Raw genomic sequence first — 19482 nt, forward strand, 5'->3', positions numbered from 1 at the left:
CTGCCACATCCAGATTTCTTTCTGCGTACTTGCCAGAATTGTTTCTTTAAATTTTCTGTACCTCTTGGCTGCTGTATGATTGGCAAGAGTCCATACTGTGGGGTCCTTTACCTCTCAGCTTGTCTCCCTCTACTATAGCGCTAGGGCATCCTGCTGTGACCTGGCTGGCAAAGAAGTGTTAGCAGAAGCCTCCTCTCTCTCTGGAGAGCTGTGAGAGGCAGAGGCAGGTCTAGCTGTTGCATAGAGGAGCTGAGAATACTGTCTGACCCCTCAGGTCCTGGGCTATAGGTGAGAGCCTGATTTTGTATGTTAGGTGGGAAAGAGGGTGATTGATTTTGCTTGAGCAGCTGAATCCATGATGGGAGAGGAACATAAGGAGGGCCATAGTGAGTAAGACCAATGGTCCTTCTAGCCCAGTATCCTGTCTTCCAACAGCAGCCACTGCCATGTGGTTCAAAGGGATTGAACAGAGCAATTACTGAGTGATCCATCCCTTGTTATCCAGTCCCAGCTTCTCGCAGTCAGAGTTTAGGGACATCTGGGGAATAGGGTTGGGTCCCTGACCATCTGGGCTAATAGCCATTGGTGGACCTATCCTCCATGAACTTATCCAATTCCTTTTTGAACCCAGTTTTATTTTTGGCCTTCACAGCATCCCTTGGCAACAAGTTCCACAGGTTGACTGTATGTTGAGTGAAGTACTTCCTTTTGTTTGTTTTAAACCTGCTGCCTGTTAATTTCATTGGATGAGCCCCGGTTCGTATGTGAAGGGGTAAATAACACTTCCCTATTCACTTTCTCCACATCGTTCGTGATTTTATACACTTCTGTCAGACCGTCCCTTACTCATCTCTTTTCCAAGCTGAAAATTCTCAGTCTTTTTAAACTCTCCTTGTATAACAGCTCTTCCATATCCCTGATCATTTTTGTTGCCCTTCTCTGTGCCTGTTCCAATTCTAATATATTTCTGCAGAGACAGAGTGCCCAGAACTGCACGCAGTATTCAAGGGGTAGATTTACATAGTGATATTTTCTGTCTTATCTGTCCATTTCCTAATGTTCCCTAACATTTGGTTAGCTTTTTTGAATGCTGCTGCACATTGAGTGGATGTTTCAGAGCACTATCCACAATGACTCCAAGATCTTTCTTGAGTGGTGACAGCTAATTTAGTCCCCATCATTTTGTATGTATAGTTGTTTTCCAATGTGTATTACTTCGTATTTATCAACATTGAATTTCACCTGCCATTTAGTTGTCCAGTCATTCAGTTTTGTGAGATCCCTTGTAACTCTTTACAGTCTGCTTTGGATTTAACTATCTTGAGTAATTCAGTGTCATCTGCAAATTTTGCCATTTCATAGTTTAATCTGTTTCCTAGATCCTTTATGAATATGTTGAACAACACTGGTCCCAGTACAGCTCCTTGAGGGATCCCACTATTTACCTCTCTTTGCTGTGAAAACTGACCATTTATTTCTAACCTTTGTTTCCTGTCTTTTAACCAGTTACTGATCCATGAGAGGACCTTCCCTCTTATCCCATGACTGCTTACTTTGCTTAAGAACCTTTGATGTGGGACCTTGTCAAAGGTTTCCTAAACGTCCAAGTAGACTATATCCAGTGGATCACCCTTGTCCACATGTTTGTTGACCCCCTCAAAGATTTCTAATAGATTAGTGAGGCATGATTTTCCTTTACAAAACCATGTTGACTGTTCCCCAACATATTGTGTTAATTTATGTGTCTGATGATTCTATTGTTTACTATAGTTTTAATCAATTTGCCTGGTACTGAAGTTAGGCTTACTGGCCTGTAATTGTCAGGATCACCGCTGGAGCTTTTTAAAAAAATTGGAGTTACATTAGCTATCCTCCAATCATCTTGTACAGAGGCTGATTTAAGTAATAGGTTACATACCACAGGTTTCAGAGTAACAGCCGTGTTAGTCTGTATTCGCAAAAAGAAAAGGAGTACTTATGGCACCTTAGAGACTAACCAATATATTTGAGCATAAGCTTTCATGAGCTACAGCTCACTTCATCGGATGCATACTGTGGAAAGTATAGAAGATCTTTTTATACACACAAAGCATGAAAAAATGGGTGTTTACCACTACAAAAGGTTTTCTCTCCCCCCACCCCACTCTCCTGCTGGTAATAGCTTATCTAAAGTGATCACTCTCCTTACAATGTGTATGATAATCAAGTTGGGCCATTTCCAGCACAAATCCAGGTTTTCTCCCCCCGCATACACACAAACCCACTCTCCTGTTGGTAATAGCTTATCTAAAGTGATCACTCTCCTTACAATGTGTATGATAATCAAGGTGGGCCATTTCCAGCACAAATCCAGGGTTTAACAAGAACGTCTGGGGGTGGGGGGTAGGAAAAAACAAGGGGAAATAGGTTACCTTGCATAATGACTTAGCCACTCCCAGTCTCTATTCAAGCCTAAGTTAATTGTATCCAATTTGCAAATGAATTCCAATTCAACAGTCTCTCACTGGAGTCTGGTTTTGAAGTTTTTTTGTTGTAATATCGCAACTTTCATGTCTGTAATCGCATGACCAGAGAGATTGAAGTGTTCTCCGACTGGTTTATGAATGTTATAATTCTTGACATCTGATTTGTATCCATTTATTCTTTTACGTAGAGAGTGTCCAGTTTGACCAATGTACATGGCAGAGGGGCATTGCTGGCACATGATGGCATATATCACATTGGTGGATGTGCAGGTGAACGAGCCTCTGATAGTATGGCTGATGTTATTAGGCCCTGTGATGGTGTCCCCTGAATAGATATGTGGGCACAGTTGGCAACGGGCTTTGTTGCAAGGATAGGTTCCTGGGTTAGTGCTTCTGTTGTGTGGTATATGGTTGCTGGTGAATATTTGCTTCAGGTTGGGGGGCTGTCTGTAGGCAAGGACTGGCCTGTCTCCCAAGATTTGTGAGAGCGTTGGGTCATCCTTCAGGATAGGTTGTAGATCCTTAATAATGCGTTGGAGGGGTTTTAGTTGGGGGCTGAAGGTGACGGCTAGTGGCGTTCTGTTATTTTCTTTGTTAGGCCTGTCCTGTAGTAGGTGACTTCTGGGAACTCTTCTGGCTCTCTCAATCTGTTTCTTCGCTTCCGCAGGTGGGTACTGTAGTTGTAAGAATGCTTGATAGAGATCTTGTAGGTGTTTGTCTCTGTCTGAGGGGTTGGAGCAAATGCGGTTGTATCGCAGAGCTTGGCTGTAGACAATGGACCGTGTGGTGTGGTCAGGGTGAAAGCTGGACGCATGTAGGTAGGAATAGCGGTCAGTAGGTTTCCAGTATAGGGTGGTGGTTATGTGACCATTGTTTATTAGCACTGTAGTGTCCAGGAAGTGGATCTCTTGTGTGGACTGGACCAGGCTGAGGTTGATGGTGGGATGGAAATTGTTGAAATCATGGTGGAATTCCTCAAGGGCTTCTTTTCCATGGGTCCAGATGATGAAGATGTCATCAATATAGCGCAAGTAGAGTAGGGGCGTTAGGGGACGAGAGCTGAGGAAGCGTTGTTCTAAGTCAGCCATAAAAATGTTGGCATACTGTGGGGCCATGCGAGTACCCATAGCAGTGCTGCTGATTTGAAGGTATACATTGTCCCCAAATGTAAAATAGTTATGGGTAAGGACAAAGTCACAAAGTTCAGCCACCAGGTTAGCTGTGACATTATCGGGGATAGTGTTCTTGACGGCTTGTAGTCCATCTTTGTGTGGAATGTTGGTGTAGAGGGCTTCTACATCTATAGTGGCCAGGATGGTGTTATCAGGAAGATCACCGATGGATTGTAGTTTCCTCAGGAAGTCAGTGGTGTCTTGAAGGTAGCTGGGAGTGCTGGTAGCGTAGGGCCTGAGGAGGGAGTCTACATTTTACCATTTACATATTACCAGTGGGGGGGGGGGAACCTTTTGTAGTGGTAAACACCCATTTTTTCATGCTTTGTGTGTATAAAAAGATCTTCTATAGTTTCCACAGTATGCATCCGATGAAGTGAGCTGTAGCTCACGAAAGCTTATGCTCAAATAAATTGGTTAGTCTCTAAGGTGCCACAAGTACTCCTTTTCTTTTTACATACCACAGTTACTAGTTTTGCAATCTCATATTTGAATTCCTTCAGAACTGTTGGGGTGAATTGGTTCCAAAACCATCTCTATTGAAACCTCAATCTGGGACAGTTTCTCAGAGTTGTCACCTAAAAAGAATGGCTCAGGTGTGGAAATCTCCCACACATGCTCTGCAGTGAAGACCAATGCAAATAATTCAAGCAGCTTCTCCACAATTGCCTTGTCTTCCTTGAGTGCTCCTTTAGCTTATCGGTTGTCCAGTGGCCCCACTGATTGTTTGGCAGGCTTCTTGATTATCATCTTTCCACCAAGTTTCTGTGAGGCCTGTTATATCAATATTGACATTTAATACCAGGCACTCAAGTTCACCCGTCTTAGTATTTAGACTTTTAGCATTTGTATACAAGCACTTATAAGATTTGTCAATATTTAGTTGTCTGCATTCATGTGATGTAGTTGAATGGGACTCTTTTTAAGTTGATTGTTTGTTTCTCTTCCGAGCCTACAGGTACTTTATAAACTCCTATCCTTTCCTTTTTACTAGGATATGGAGAATCCCTGTTAAATAGATCCTTCCCTAAGGGATGTCTCTGTCCGAAAAGAGTGCTTCTCCGCATCTGTTGGCTTTCCCCCGGCTTTTAGTTTAAAAATTTTTCTACAAACTTTTTAATTTTACTTGCCAGCAATCTGGTTCCATTTTGATTTAGGTGGAGCCCATCCTTCCTGTACAGGCTCCTCCTTTCCCAAAAGGTTCCTCCATTCCTAATAAACATAAATCCCCCCTCCCAACACCACTGTCTCAGCCACCCATCGAGATGCTGCATTTCTGCCTGTCTAACTGGCTCTGCGTGTGAAACTAGAAGCATTTCAGAGAATGCCACCATGGAGTCCTGGACTCGAATCTCTTACCAGCACTGCACATAAGTCTGTCTGTCTGTCCTTGAGAGATCTGCAACCTTCGTGTCTGGCAAGCAATTGGCTATGTGTTTCTCCTAGTTATCAGAAGCCTGGGCAGTTGGGGACCTCCCTCTGGAACCATCTGCTTCTCCAGAAGCAGCTAGAGCAGCAGCATGCTTTTAACCATTTCATGTTTGCTCTCTACTAAAGGCACATACAGGAGTGGGCAAGAAGCCTGCTCTAGCAGGTGCAATCTGCACTGGTGAGCTACTGCCATGTGACGTGGCTGGCTCTGTAGTTGGTGAAGACCTTCATGCCCTCTCCTCCTTTATAAATACTCTGGAAGGAGCCGCCTGCGAATGCACTCTGGTTAGAATAACTAGAGAAGGTTGGGTGTGCCTGAGCAGCAGCAGTGTGTGCTCAGAACTTGGGCTACATGGGGCATGTCAAGTGCTGAGCAGCATCAAAACCTTTTATATATGTGCTGTTGACCGGTCTGTCATTACAGAATGTGGTGTTACAGGAAATAGTGTTGGTGATTCAGTGGGGGGCGTTATTTAATCTGAGTCAGTACTGAGCTAGTACTAGGGGCACTGTGCTGTTGAAGGGGCCATCGGTCAAGAGAGACATAAAATGTTGGTACAAATGGCTTTCAGCATCCATGGCATTTTTAGGAGTATATAGGTGTTCTTGCCACACATCAGTGTAGGCAATTACATACTTATTATGTAATTCTTTCCCCTGCAGTTTCAGTTTGTACAGGATTGTTCTTCATTTCCTGTTGAGCAGTTTTGCTTGGAACATGGCAAGCATTCATCTAGAGGTGGCGTCATTTCAGAGATTGGTGAAGTGATTCATATTATAACAGAGTTACGCTGAGCTTTCCATCAAGAATATGTCTACACTGTAGCTTTGGGTGCGATATACAGCTTGAGTAGATGCACCCATGCTTGCTGTACCCTAGCTAGCTCATTAAAAATAGCAGAGGATGCTCCGGCATGGGCTTCAGTGCCTGCTGCACAAGCCCACCTGTTGCTGACATCCTCACTGCTCTTTTTAGCAAGCTAGCTAAAGTACAGCTAGCATGGGTGCATCTACTGGAGCTGCCATTCACACCCACCACTGCAGTGTAGATGTACTATAAAGCTGCTGTTTTCGCATGCTCACAACCTCCTGAAAGTTTTTCCCCTTTGTGGCTGGAGCTTTCTTAGCTTGGTCCCAGAAAAGAATTTTGAGAAGGCTTGAACTTGATTTTGGCCTTTAAGGCATTTTATATTATTGGAATATGGGAAAAATGCACTTTTCCCACCATTTTAAATATTCTTTTGTACACTAATAACTCAAAAATGGATGAGCCAAGACCCCCTCTAAATGTTGTGTGTAAATAGTCCCTATTGGTGAGCTGGTCTTTTACTAGATTTGGAGGGGAATAGTTCACACTGGAAAGTTGTAAATTGCTTCTGAGCATAGTGAGTGGTTGTATTCTAACAAAAGCCCTGTCCCCTTTCGTGACATCCCAATATACAGCTTCATAGCATTTTTTGACAGGCCCAAAGGAACTGTTACATTGAAACACACAGAGTCCTCGAAACTGTTCTTGCTGGCCTTTGCTTTTTCAGATGTGCCTTGCAGGAAAAAGTCTCCAGTCCAACAGTACAGCAGCAAAGGTGAACCTCACTGGTTTTACCTGCGTGAGATGTGAACTTTGCTTCCGAGTGCCCAAGTCATATTAATACTTAGCGTAGATCTTCAGGTGCTTTACACAGGTGAGTAAATGTAATTATCCCTGTTTTACAGATATTGAAACTGTGACACGAAGAGTGGAACAGTGATTTTCTGAAGCTCGCACATCAAGTCAGTGGCAGAACCAGAAAAAGTACCCAGGTGTCCTGATTCCCAACCCTGTGCACTGTTCACTGGAACACTGCCACTCATCTCACTGATGTGTAAATGTTCAAAAGTTATTTGGGATCATACTAAGGCAGTTTTAACAGAAGTTCTGATGCAAGCATGTCTACAGCAGATGTGCTACCACCGTGCTTGCTATAATCCAGTACGTTTGGACTAAATGACTTTGTTAGTATGAAGAATGTCATCTTCTTACTTGACTGATCTGTGCACTGTGTATGTTCAGAGCCTTTTCTGCTCACTTTGCTGTCTGAACTGTTTGTTTCTCTTTACTGCTGTGAGCCCTGCTGAGCCAGCACAGGTCTTGAAATGGTTCTTAGTCTTCTTTGGCTTGTGTATCATTTAACAGAATTGCATAATCTTTGTTACAGGTTGTTTTCAGGGCTAGCAATTAGAAATTTATTTTTACTTGTAAATTTAGCAGATTTGATTTGATTTGGATTCCGTAAAAGATAAAAACTGGAGCCCCGGGCTGCTATTTTACAAACACTTGTCAGAGCAGAGGCCAACTTTGCATTGCCTGACTTAGCTGCCTATAAGTGTGTAACCTGGTTGTAGACTGTGTCTAGTTTGTCCAATAAATTAGAGCTTTTGTATTCATTTGGATAAAAGGATCTATGTAAAGGTCACCATCATGGAAATTAGTTCCTGTAAATACATAAAAAGAGTTTATTTCATTTTTTTTTAAATGACAGTTTTCCAGAATGATGCCAAGAAAAAGAAAGCGGTTAACTCCATTAAATGCTGTCCAAAGTAAACCCGGCTTCTCTCCAGCTGACACCTCTGGGAGCCTGACAGTTCTTCTTGATGGGAATTCCTCTCCAGTAAGCAGCAAATACTTCAGTGAAGAGAAGAGGACATCTTCCCGGCTAGGGACAGACTTTTTCAACCAACCCTGCATCAACCTGGCTAAATCATTTCTAGGACAGGTAATTGATACAAGGACTCATGCTCGTGTCCGTGCCAATAGGTTTACTTTATGGTACAGCACACACCAACAACATAAGTTGTTGGACCATAACTGCATCCTTTTACTGGGTTTTAATTCCAAAGCTCTCTGCTGTTACAGGAAATATGGGCTCACTCCTGCTCTTGGTGAAATCACTGGGACTTTTGGGAACAGGGTTGGGCCCATTTTGGTTGTATGAGCCGAACCAGTCTCTTATCAGATCTCTTTTCTATTGCATTTTGCATTAAGCTTATCTTGAAGCTTTATTTTTTTTTTAATCCGGTTTACTCACTGAAATGGGATTGGTGACTGATCCAGGGCCATTATTCTTGTAACAGGTATTCCTATATGTTGGCTTTGTATTTTCTTTGGCTGGGTGGCCTAGTGGATAGGGCACTGAACTGGGACTCAGGAAACCTGAGTTCTATTCCCAGCCCAGGCCTGCTGGGTGATCCTGGGCCAGTTATTTCCCTTCCTCTGTCTCAGTTTCTGTATATGTGAAACGGGGATAATGCTTCTGACCTCCTATGTAAAGCGCTGTGAGATCTATGGATGAATAGCAGTTTATAAGGGCTATGGATTATTATTATGCTATAATATGTCAGAATAGTTACTTCTCTCTGAAAACCCAAACTACCATTCTAGACTTTTTGCCTTTCCTGCTACCTTGTATCCTTGGAACAGCCTCTCACTTAACATACACCAAGCTCTATCCTCTTAAGAGGCAAATATTGCCTCTTTCTTTGCAGATGTGAAGGGTCTTAACTCTGCCTGAATCAGCATGGATCGATCCTACAGAAAAGGCAAGGTGCATGATTTCACCTTTCCTTGTGCACTACTTAACTGTGTTCCATCAAGGATCCCTTTGCACTAGAACACAATGTGTTTTGCGGGGCAGGCTGTGGGTGTCACAGGGGTGGGGCTGTTGGATCTTTGACTGTGCACATCCATCAGACATTCTCTACCTACCCGTAGGCGGGGAGCCACAGGAGCCCTGAGGCTGTGATAGCAGCTGCATAATATCTTCACGGCCTTCCCCCTGAGGGACCAGAAATCCCCATTACATAGTTCAGTTAGATGAGTTGTGTACTTTAGCCCAGAATTAGCCCTTAAATCTCTCAAACCCCACCCACACACTGCTGAGGCACTCCAAAGGTCTCAAACTTGTGTGTTCCAGCTCTGTATTGTCCTGTGTTGTGCCTGTTATCGCTCTTGGAATTTTTTTTTTTTTTAAGTTGTCATGGAAAAGTTTCTGTCAGTCTTAGATTTGGTAAAAGTTTTGGATTTTGTCTTACAAAACCTAAATTTTGGGCCATACTTGGCCTGACAGTAACTCTTTAAAATGCATTTGGTCATATTAGTATGCACCGTCAATAGGAGACAGAAACCTAAATAGAATAGAATACATCATAGGATATTTTGCATATGTACTAGTGAATGGGGATAGATAAGGGCATTTGCTTATTTTTCCACTGGGAGAAACCCTTGTCTTTATTCTACTTCAGTGAATTGTTTTTGCTGTAATGGAGGACAAAATACAGATGTAGTTTGCTAATCATCAGTGGAAGAGGTGTCCTGAGTGGCTTTCTTTGTGCACATTTGGGGTAGCTGAGAAAGCAAGGAAATGGCTATGTGAATCTTAAAACCATAATTTGATCCTCAGCATTTCTTCTGTTTAAAAGAAAGAGTCAGCCATGTGTGTCTGATGCTTTTGGAACATAAAAGCTGACTGTCATTAGTCACAGATCATGACTTCAGACTGGCCAAAAAATTAGTATGCTTCTGAAGCCTCTCTGTGCATATTCCATGACTGAAAATGGTAAACTCAATAATTTCTCTGATACTCTTGGTAGCTCGGGAGTTGTTAAAAACAGATTCTAAAATGCAACAGTTGTAGTGTTTGATGCAGACCTCTGGCAAATCCATTACTGGATCAGGCCAGCAATTGCTTTAGCAATCCAGTGCAAGCATCTGGCAGGAATTAAGCTCTCTGCTTCATGAGGGTCATTCCAAAACCACTTATTTTTAAATATGGGAGTGCAGAATGTAGTATAATTAAACAGGAGTTTGTGCCCAAAAGAGGCTACGTTGAAGTATTTCATAAACACATTAAATAAAACAAGATGTCTGGAAACAACATTAGGTCAAACCACAAAAAACAATGTGTATGGATTTTGCTTATGTTTTGTTTCTCTCTCTCTCGTTTTAAAATTCTTTTCACCATTTTCTATTTCTCCACCTACACTGAATTATTTACCTAAGTGCCAGCTGCAGGGAGCCTGTTTCACTAGTGAAGTTTTGTCAAGCTGTTGCCCAGAGTCTCTCCGCTGCATGTTATGTAGTGTGGAAACTACAAAAGTATTATTAATACCCTGTTTATGACTATGTGCCCAGCTGGGGACCAGGACTTGGTACTAGTCTTGGTAAGACTGTGTCCAATGAGGAAGTTATTTCATCATATTTGTTGTCATATTTTCCTCTGAATTAAATAATACACATTTAATGATGTGCTAAAGTTGTGATTTAGAGTCAGTGTCAGGGAGTTAACAGGTGGCACTCTTTGCTTCAGCCAATACACATGTTGGATGGAACAAAAAACAAGTGTGCAGGCTGGAAAAAATGACCTTATTTTATGCCTAAATTTGGAACCATAAATTTGTACTGCATGATACAGTCACATTGAAAAAAATGGAACTTATGTTAGGAACTTATGATAGGTAAGTGTCTGGATCCTTGGACTGAGGTGTGGCACCGGATGGGAGCTGGAAAAGCTCACATTAGTTTGCAGAGCATTCTATGGGAGATGATGGAGAAGCGCCCATTATGCTGTGTGATAATCCCCGTCTCTTTACATTTCTGTACTTCTCATGCTTTTTCCAGTGACCAAGGCTGTGTCTACACTAGAGGGACTATTCTGGCATAGTTATGTTGGCATAGCTGTGCCAGCAGAGCCTTGTAGTGTAAGTGCAGCCTACATCAATGGAAGGGGTTTTTCATTTGTTGTAGGAACACTGGCTCCCCAAACAAAGTTAGCTTCTGTCGACTTTGCTGTGCCTACACCCAGGGTTAGGTCGGTATAGCTGCATGGGTCAGGGGGTTGAGTTTTCTTCACACTCCTGACTAATATAGCTATGTTGACCTAACTAAAGGGTTCCTTACTGTGGGACTCACTAACACACACTTTTGACCTCTCTTTCAGATTTTAGTTCATAAACTTCCTGATGGCAGAGAACTCCGGGGAAGGATTGTGGAAACGGAGGCGTATCTGGGTGGGGAAGATGCAGCTTCCCATTCAAAGGGAGGGAGGCAAACTGCAAGAAATGCAGCAATGTTCATGAAACCGGGAACCCTGTATGTGTACCAGATCTATGGGATTTATTTCTGCATGAATGTTTCCAGCCAGGGTAAGTGGGGACTCAAGAGTTATGATGATTACGGAATGAGGTGCTTCCATAGTGTAGATATTCATACTTGCCATGTCCTCAGTCATTTATGAGCTTCATACAGACTCTTAGTCTGCAAAGACACTTGCTACCACCACCTTTGCCTCCCCTCGTGACTTAGGCCTGGCCTACACTGGGGGGGAAGGAAGGGGGGTTTCGATCTAAGTTACGCAGCTTCAGCTACGTGAATAACGTAGCTGAAGTCCACGTACTTAGATCTACTCACCACGGTGTCTTCACTGCAGTGTGTCGACTGCTGCTGCTCCCCTGTCAACTTCGCCTGTGCCTCTCGCAACGGTGGAGTACAGGAGTCGAGGGGAGAGCGCTCGGGCATCAATTTATCGCATCTAGACTAGACGAGGCTAGACGCAATAAATCGACCCCTGCTGGATTGATCACTGCCCACCGATCTGGCAGGTAGTGTAGACATACCCTTGGTGCTTCTGCTCATGGACCCGCAGCTAAAAACAACCCCGGAAGACTTCGCCACTTTAAATTTAATGTTGCCATTGACAACTAGTGAGTATTACACACATGTTGCTGGCAGGGCCTGTCTCTTACCACGTGTATGTAATGGATTTAGCAGAATGGGGACCCGATCTCAGATGAGGCCTCTAGGCAGTACTGGAATACATATAATATTTGAGTCTCTAAAGTATAATCTGTATTTGACAAACTTTTCTTAGGATGAATTTAGAAAATTCTCGGTGTTGTTATCCTGAGATGCTGCCTCATGTGTGCAACCTCTGTGCTAGACAACACTGATGGTGGTTCATGGTAAATTTGTTTACAGTCTTTCGAGGACACAATGTAGCCTGATCTATAGATTATGTATTAATTATATTGATTGATTAAGAACTCTCAGTTATCACTTTGAGGGTTGACAGGTTTGTGTCCCAGTATCAGGCTCAGTATTATTAAAATTACTATATATTTGGGAACCCCTATGTGCACTGTTGCAACACTCACACTATAGGAACTCTTCTATATTTACAATAATTTATTAATACATTTAGCACAGTCACAAACACACTAACTCTGTAAGGTAGATAGAGATAATACAGAATGTACATCTGAATATCCATATACTCACATTATCTCTTGCAGAACAACCTGAAATGTTAGCCATCACCTTCCTCATCATCACCAGTGGCCATTATTCTGGCCCCTCCCAAGGGCTACATCTCTCTCTCCTCCCGCATACAGGCTGGGATACAGCTTTTATAATATGTTACACTAACGCCACTATGTCTAATGCCTTGGGGTTTCTCCCCTCTTCCTTATTTGTATTTCCTCACCTACCAAAGTTGGCGTGTCATTCTCCTATAGGTTAGCATATTAATGATCTCAACTTATTGTCATGTAGGTCAACTCGTTGCCATGGCACTATTGTGGTCAAACATTTGTGGACGTTTTATCCCAAAGCTGGTGTTAGCTCATGTTCCTGTGGTTGGCTGATGTCATTATGGACAAAATTCCCCCTCACACTATTATTTCCAGTTCCCCAAAACTTAGGGGTGATCATTAGGTCACTGATCTGTGCCAAAGTTCTTAGGCCTCAAGTCTTATGCTAACTGCTGAAGCCAGTGTCTTACAGGATACATGCCTTATATTTACTTCCTTATGTGCCTTATATTTACTGTTGAATATAGGCAGCATATAATGAAGGCAAGGCAGTGAATGTAATAAAGGCAAGTTAGCTTTATGGGCTATAACAAGTCCTCATACCTGGTGGAATGATGGGAAAATTTGGTGTCTCCTGCCCAAATCATGAGGGGTTGCTGCTGTTGGAAAAGGACTGTGAAATATCAGAGTCTGTGACTTGATTTACCTTAAAAGAAAACTCCCTTATTTTTGAAGAACTTCAAACTTGTTTCATTGTTGTTTTTAAAGATAGTTAAACTCTTGGTCTTCTGAACAATTTATGCACACAAAGAAAAATTAATAAGGCATCTGAGAGCTGCTCGTTTGGGAAGAATCACTACAGATTGACTGAAGTAAACTTCTTGCGCTGTGGTGATAATATTAGGAAGCCCTCATCAGGGGAGCTGGGACTGCAGTTGGTGTGAGGGACTTCAAGTTATATTGAAACTTATCTGAAAATATCCTTCCAAGCCTGCCAATGTGTTATTCATTGACGTGCAGAATGACTTTCCTTCCGTCTTACTTTGTCTCACTTCCTGTGCAGTTTGGAATAAAGTTATGGGTTACTAAAGACATCCTAATATTGCAATAGGTTATTCTTAGAGGAACTATTTAATTTATTTTATTTTGGAATTTTCAGACGATATTTTTTAATGGTTTTGCATTTGTGCCAAGGAGGTTTTTTTAAAAAAAAAATCACTTGGCATTTTCCTAAGTAGGAAGCAAATGTTCGTAGTACAAGTGACCATGAATCTTCAGATGTCAGTCTTTGGAGCTCAGCCAGCCAATGTCAGCTTAAAACCATAGGGAAGAACTAGTATATCTCCCATGGCTGTTCCAGGAGGAATCTTGTGTTCCTGAATGGAGGAGTCTGGATTGTATTGGACTAGCACATGTGAATTTCATTGAGATGTCTCTGTCGAGTCTGTCCAGATAATAAAAGGCAGAGTGCTTCCTCATCTGGGTTGGGATTTATACAGCTTGAAATATTGGAAATAATAATCTTCTGTTAAAAAAAAAAAAACAACCACCATCTTTTGTGCTTAAATTGAGTCCCTTGACATGATAGAAATTGGCTCTGTCAGCAGCTTTTCCTCAGATACCTGTGTTCAGGCTTATTAGAAGGGCTGATGTCTGTGTGCGGTCTGTTCATATATTCACTGGGTTGTTTTTGCTTTAAGATAAAAATTTGTCCTCATCAGTAGCCCTACAGGGGATTTGCAAGAACAAATTTGCCCCTCGTGGGCTGCTCTTCCATTGTACGTCTGAGTCTTGTATTGGAGCTGAGAGCGTCAGGTGGGTTGGTGAAGCATTTATACAGATACATGTCAGAACATGTAAAGAACAGCTAGGCAGAGTCTGTTGATACAGATTGCCTTGCTCCTGTAGTAGCTTCCAAAGACCTGTCTACATTTAGGAAATCCGTCCCCTTGGAACTGCACTGATGTCATTGTGCTGCGGCAGACATCCAGCATTGGTGCAGAAGTAGCTGTGATTCTTTCTTGGGGTGCCCAGGGCTGTGAGTCACTGTTACCCCCCCTTGCCTCTGTGAGAGAGAGACAGAGAGATAGACTTGTTTGTGCTAAACTCGGTGTCAGCTCCCTGACATCCCCAGTCTATTAGTCACCCAAACAAATTCCTCAGGGCTCTGCCAGCCCCTGCTTTGTCTTGAAAGTTAACACTGGATGTACCCCAGTCCCTGAGCTCCTCTGAGTATCCCCCTGTAGTGTTCAGCCCCTGTCACCGGTCGCTCTCAGTAATTACCAGATTTGCTATTCCCAAAGGAACGGTATATATACACACACAGCTTCGTTGGTACAGCTCAGAATCAGGGTCTGTAAGACACCATAGCACAGAGATGTATTTATAGTGAAACAGTTGTAAGTTTATTGTCAAAGATAAAGATTTAAGAGATACTGAGAAAGGATAATGGAAACAGAAATGGTTACATGTAAAGCAAAAGGTATAACATGGTCCTTAGAGCCTACGTTTACCTTTAACAGGCTGAAATCGTTGTCTAAAGCAGCGTCTCGTCTAAAGCAGTGTCTCACCTAAAACTTCTGCCTAGTGTCACCAATCTACATGGCTAGGATCCAGCATTCATGAATGCAAAAGGCGCTGTTCTTTTTGCTCCCTTGGTGATGGACAACCAAAATATCTGTCTTGTCCCCCAGTTATAGACCAGTAAAGGTTGGAAACACCCTCCATTTGTTCTTCAGTGTGCTGACCCTCAGGGGGACTTCTCAGCCTCATGCTGACTTGGAATGCAAATGTAGCTCCTGTGTGTTTGGCTTACAGTGCTTAATTTACATCAGAGACAGGGACAGGTGAATGGCTATAGTTTGTCTGGCAGAAAACCTGTTTGTCAAATTTTTCCTTTTTAAATAGTTTAAAACATATTTTAGTAGGTACATACAACTGCTTACACACCATCTGTATGTACAGCTTTCATCATGTATGGCCAGTGTGTCTCCAGCTTTCATTTGATACCTTATAATTCATAATTTATAGATAAATACCATGAAAGCAATGTGTTCGCAGTAGTGAGTTTGTCAGGCCTGTTAGGAATTGCTGACAGAGTAGTGAATCCTTTGCCAGTTGGCACCACTAGGCTTCTGTATTGCAGCAGCTCAATCCAGTAATTTACCAAAGGAGCAGGACTGGCATAATACCCGCTTCTTCGAGTGCTGGTCCTTACATGTGTATTCCACAAGTGGATACACACGCACTCCCTGCGCCTGAGATTTCTAGCAAGTCGTGTCCATTGGTCCGTGCCTGTTTAGTTGTTCTTGTTGTGCTCTCAACCAAGGGTGTAAGTGTTGGTGGGACTTATACCTCTTCAGTTCCTTCTTACTGTTGTGTGGCCCAAGTCGGAATCCTCTATGTCCACAGATTTCTCCAGGCTTCTTCTGCTTCAAACCTGTAAATATATAGTATAGTTAGGGTATGTCTACACTAAAAACACAACAGCAGCACAGCTGCAGCATAGACCCTTACTACAGTGACAGGAGGGGTTCTTCCATCTCTGTAGTAAATTAACCGCTCTGAGATGCCATAGCTAGGTTGATGGAAGATTTCTTCCGTCAACCTAGAGGAGTCTGTATCGGAGCTTAGGTCAGCTTAATTACATTACAGTGTGTGAAATTTTTCACAGCCCTGAGTGATGTAGTTAAGAGGACCAAATTTTGGGCTTGTCTACATTACCCTCTGGATCGACGGGCAGTGATTGATCCAGTGGGGGTCGATTTTATTGCATCTAGTCTAGACGCGATAAATCGACTGCTGAGCGCTCTCCCATCGACTCCGGTACTTCATTGAGTCGACGGGGGAGCATCAGCCGTTGACTTACCCCAGTGAAGACACCACGGTAAGTAGATCTAAGTACATTGACTTCAGCTACATTATTCACGATCAGCCTCCCCCCCCGGGTGTAGACCAGGCCTCAGTAGCGTAGACCAACCCTTAGTTTCTCCCTGCCCTCATGGAGTCTCTCCCTATGGACAAAGATGCCCAGAGTCCAAGGTTTAAGAACTGCATCTCCTGTGCCCATTCCTTTTCTGTGAGCAATGAGCACCAACACTGCCTCTGTTGTCTGGGAGAAGTGCATATCTCAGCTAAGGGCAGTATTTGCTGTTCATTTCCCCCTGGAACCTGTGAGGCACAAGAGCTGTGGCTAAGAAAACATCCTATGGAGAAGGCTATGAGACCTCAGTCTGATCCAGACCAGGGAGATTCCCCCATACATCAGCCTCAACTGACGAGCAGCATGCCTCCGAGCACAAGCTTGGGAGCAGAAGCCAGAGCTGCTAAGCCTAAGAAGTCATCATCCAGGACTTCTCATGAGAGTAAGGGATGCTTCTGTAAGCATAAGGACAGATCTCCTTCCAGGTCTGCGCCCAAGTCGGGTGAGTCCTCACATGTGGGCAAGGATCGAAGGAGAAGAGATGTGGTGGAACCAATTTCAGCTCTGATCCTTAAGCCTAAGGATCGGCATATACTTACACCATCTAAGAGCTTCCAAATAGACTTTGATGGTACCGACCCATCACTGTAAAGACCTGCCATCCACAATGATTGTGGATGCACAAGATTGATCGGTCACGACTACTTGCACATCATGGACTCTGGGACAAACTGAAACTTGCACCTCACCAGAGGATATCTTCACCCTACCTTATCCTTAGTCTTCTCTTCTTTCGGGTCTGACCGGAGACATTGTGAATGGTTATGCTGGTAGAAGAGTGAACCGAGAGCACTCATGGCTGATCTGTCTTACACTATTTTTCATTAGGAGGTTTCCCTTCACCTGCAATTCATCCCCAAAATAATTTCCGAGGTACACATAAATCAATCTATCGATTTACCGGTATTCTTCCCAAAACCTCCTGTTTCTAGTGAGGACAGGAGACTTCACTCTCTGGATGTCAGTGAGCTCTGGTGTTCTACCTGCAAAGGACAAAATGGATAGAAAATCACCAGGATTAATTGGCGCTGTAGCGGAGTGGTTATGAGGACAGGTATTATCTGCTCAGAAACTATCTAAGTAGATCTCCAGCTGCATCATTCTGTGTTACCAATTAGTGTGTATTCCTCCCCTGGCTGGGGTGAGAGCCCATTCCACTAGAGCACGAGCCACTTTGGCAGCACCTCTCTGAGAGGTACCTATTGTGAACACGGGTTCCGACTTTCTTCTGTCTGGATGGGTGCTCCACCCCCACTCCATTCCCTCCCCCCAAGGACCACCCCGCTCTGCCCTTGCTCTGCCTCTTCCTGCCCCCGTGCCACCCGCTTCCCCCAGCACCTCCCCACCACTACTGAACAGTTGATGGCCGGGTGGCTGGTGGGTGCTGAGCACCCACTATTTTTTTCCATGGGGGCTCCAGGGCTCGGGCTCCGGGGCTGTAGACCAGCTACCTGAAGCTCCATCCCTACATTCAGGAAACATTTATGTTTTAGTTCAAGCCTTCTCTGCAGATGCAGCTGTTGGGACTGCAGTATGACAAGAATCTATAACAACTGTATCCTCACCACCCGCTCCTGTTTAAATACTGCTTATCAATCACCCACATGTGGAATACACATAGGGACCAGCGCTCAAAGAAGAAATGGAGGTTGCTGACCTGTAATTGGAGGTTCTTTTGAGATGTGTGGTCCCTATCTGTATTCCACTACTCGCCTTCCATCCCCTCAGCTTTGAATTCTTCTGATTTGCGGTAAGAGAGGAACTGGAGAGTCTGCACTGCCCTTATGCCCTCAGTTCAGCGCTCAAGGAGAACAGCTGCACAGGCGTGGACCAATGGACACTACTTGCTAGAAATCTCTGGATCTCAGCCAAATGATGCATGTGGGTATTCACATGTGGAATACAGATAGAGACCACACATCTCAATCAGTGTTCCCTCTAATTTTTTCCATCCATGTGCGGAATAAATTTTGTTATATGCACTGAGGGATGTGTGCCACCAGTAAAAACAAAAAACCTAGATATAATATATATATTTTTTAAAGTTACCATAGGCATAATTACTCCAGCCAGGACAGGTTAGGGATTTTAGAACTCACTACTCAAAGAATTAAATTTAAGTGTAAGAGAAATAAAAATTATGAAATGCAATGACGAGTCAAAACACTTAAATAACTCACCTTGAAAGAATAGAATTACATAGAATATATGGCAAAGAGTCCTGTGGCACCTTATAGACTGACAGATGTATTGGCGATGAAGCTTTCATGGGTGAATACCCACTTCGTCAGATGCATGAGAATGTGCATTGCAGGAAATACCAAGAAGTAACAACAACAATAATACAAGTATGTGTTGGGAGGTGAGTGTGAAAGAGACTGTGCGTGCATGTGAGTGACACACAGAGACATTGTGTGTGCTGGCTGCTGGGGAAAGCCGTATGCTGTCTCTTTAAGACACTCACTGAAAGCTCTCCTGCTCTGTCCTAAGCCCTGTTATCTCCCCTCCCCCACTCTGCAGAGATGGGGTACATGGGGAAGGGGAGAGAGAGACTGTGTGAGCTGGCTGCTGGGGAAATCTCAGAAACACTGCACTGAGTCTTTAAGACAGGCACTCAGTCACTCACCGTTCAGACCTCAGTAGTTCTAAGTCCTCCTGAGCCCTGCTCTGTGGAGATGGGGTACAGGGGCTGGGGGAGGGGGACACCCTGCCATCAGCACCCCCTCCCTCCCTGACCCCCCACAGCCAGCAGGAGGGTCTCGGGAGCAGCTGCAGGACAGAGCAATGTTGGGGGTGGGGAGGCACCTGAACACAGGCTGCCGGCTGTGCGCGCTCAGCTAATCAGCTGGGCAGCACTTAAATCTCTCCTGCGCGGCCGCCCACGCATGCATCTTACAGGGAACACAGATCTCAATGAATCTCCAACTACAGGTCTGTAACCTCCATTTTCTGTCAGCACGTGCATCTATGTCATTAGGGGCTTGCACCAGTGTTGCTACATCAGTGTGCTAAACTGGTGCAGCAGGAAGCCAGTGTCTCAAACATTCTGGCCTTCCCGCCTTCAGCCAGCCAGCCATAAGATGGAGGAAGT

At 43.7% G+C, this 19482-nt stretch overlaps 2 protein-coding genes across 4 annotated transcripts in view; one reads left to right on the forward strand and one right to left on the reverse strand.

Moving 5' to 3' along the window:
* The window catches only part of MPG (N-methylpurine DNA glycosylase), a 49958-nt gene that overhangs the window by 6825 nt on the left and 23651 nt on the right, over window positions 1-19482 (forward strand). Inside the window, exons 2-4 of one of the 3 annotated variants that reach the window (XM_074965625.1) lie at window positions 6604-6750; window positions 7588-7821; window positions 11041-11245. In XM_074965625.1, coding sequence (XP_074821726.1) covers window positions 7597-7821; window positions 11041-11245 — 430 coding nt within the window. In that variant the 5' untranslated portion in view covers window positions 6604-6750; window positions 7588-7596. Of the gene's footprint in view, window positions 1-6603; window positions 6751-7015; window positions 7038-7587; window positions 7822-11040; window positions 11246-19482 lie in introns of those variants that run through there. The other 2 variants (XM_074965624.1, XM_074965627.1) reach the window with 2 other exon arrangements.
* The window catches only part of NPRL3 (NPR3 like, GATOR1 complex subunit), a 117833-nt gene continuing 113312 nt past the window's right edge, over window positions 14962-19482 (reverse strand). The window contains exons 14-15 of the transcript XR_012641230.1: window positions 17293-17374; window positions 14962-15848 (exon numbers count right to left, since the gene is read on the reverse strand). The gene's annotated coding sequence lies outside the window, so the exon portion shown is untranslated. The remainder of the gene's footprint in view (window positions 15849-17292; window positions 17375-19482) is intronic.

This window comes from Natator depressus, chromosome 10 (genome assembly GCF_965152275.1).
Source record: "Natator depressus isolate rNatDep1 chromosome 10, rNatDep2.hap1, whole genome shotgun sequence".
Classification (NCBI taxonomy): Eukaryota; Metazoa; Chordata; order Testudines; family Cheloniidae; genus Natator; species Natator depressus.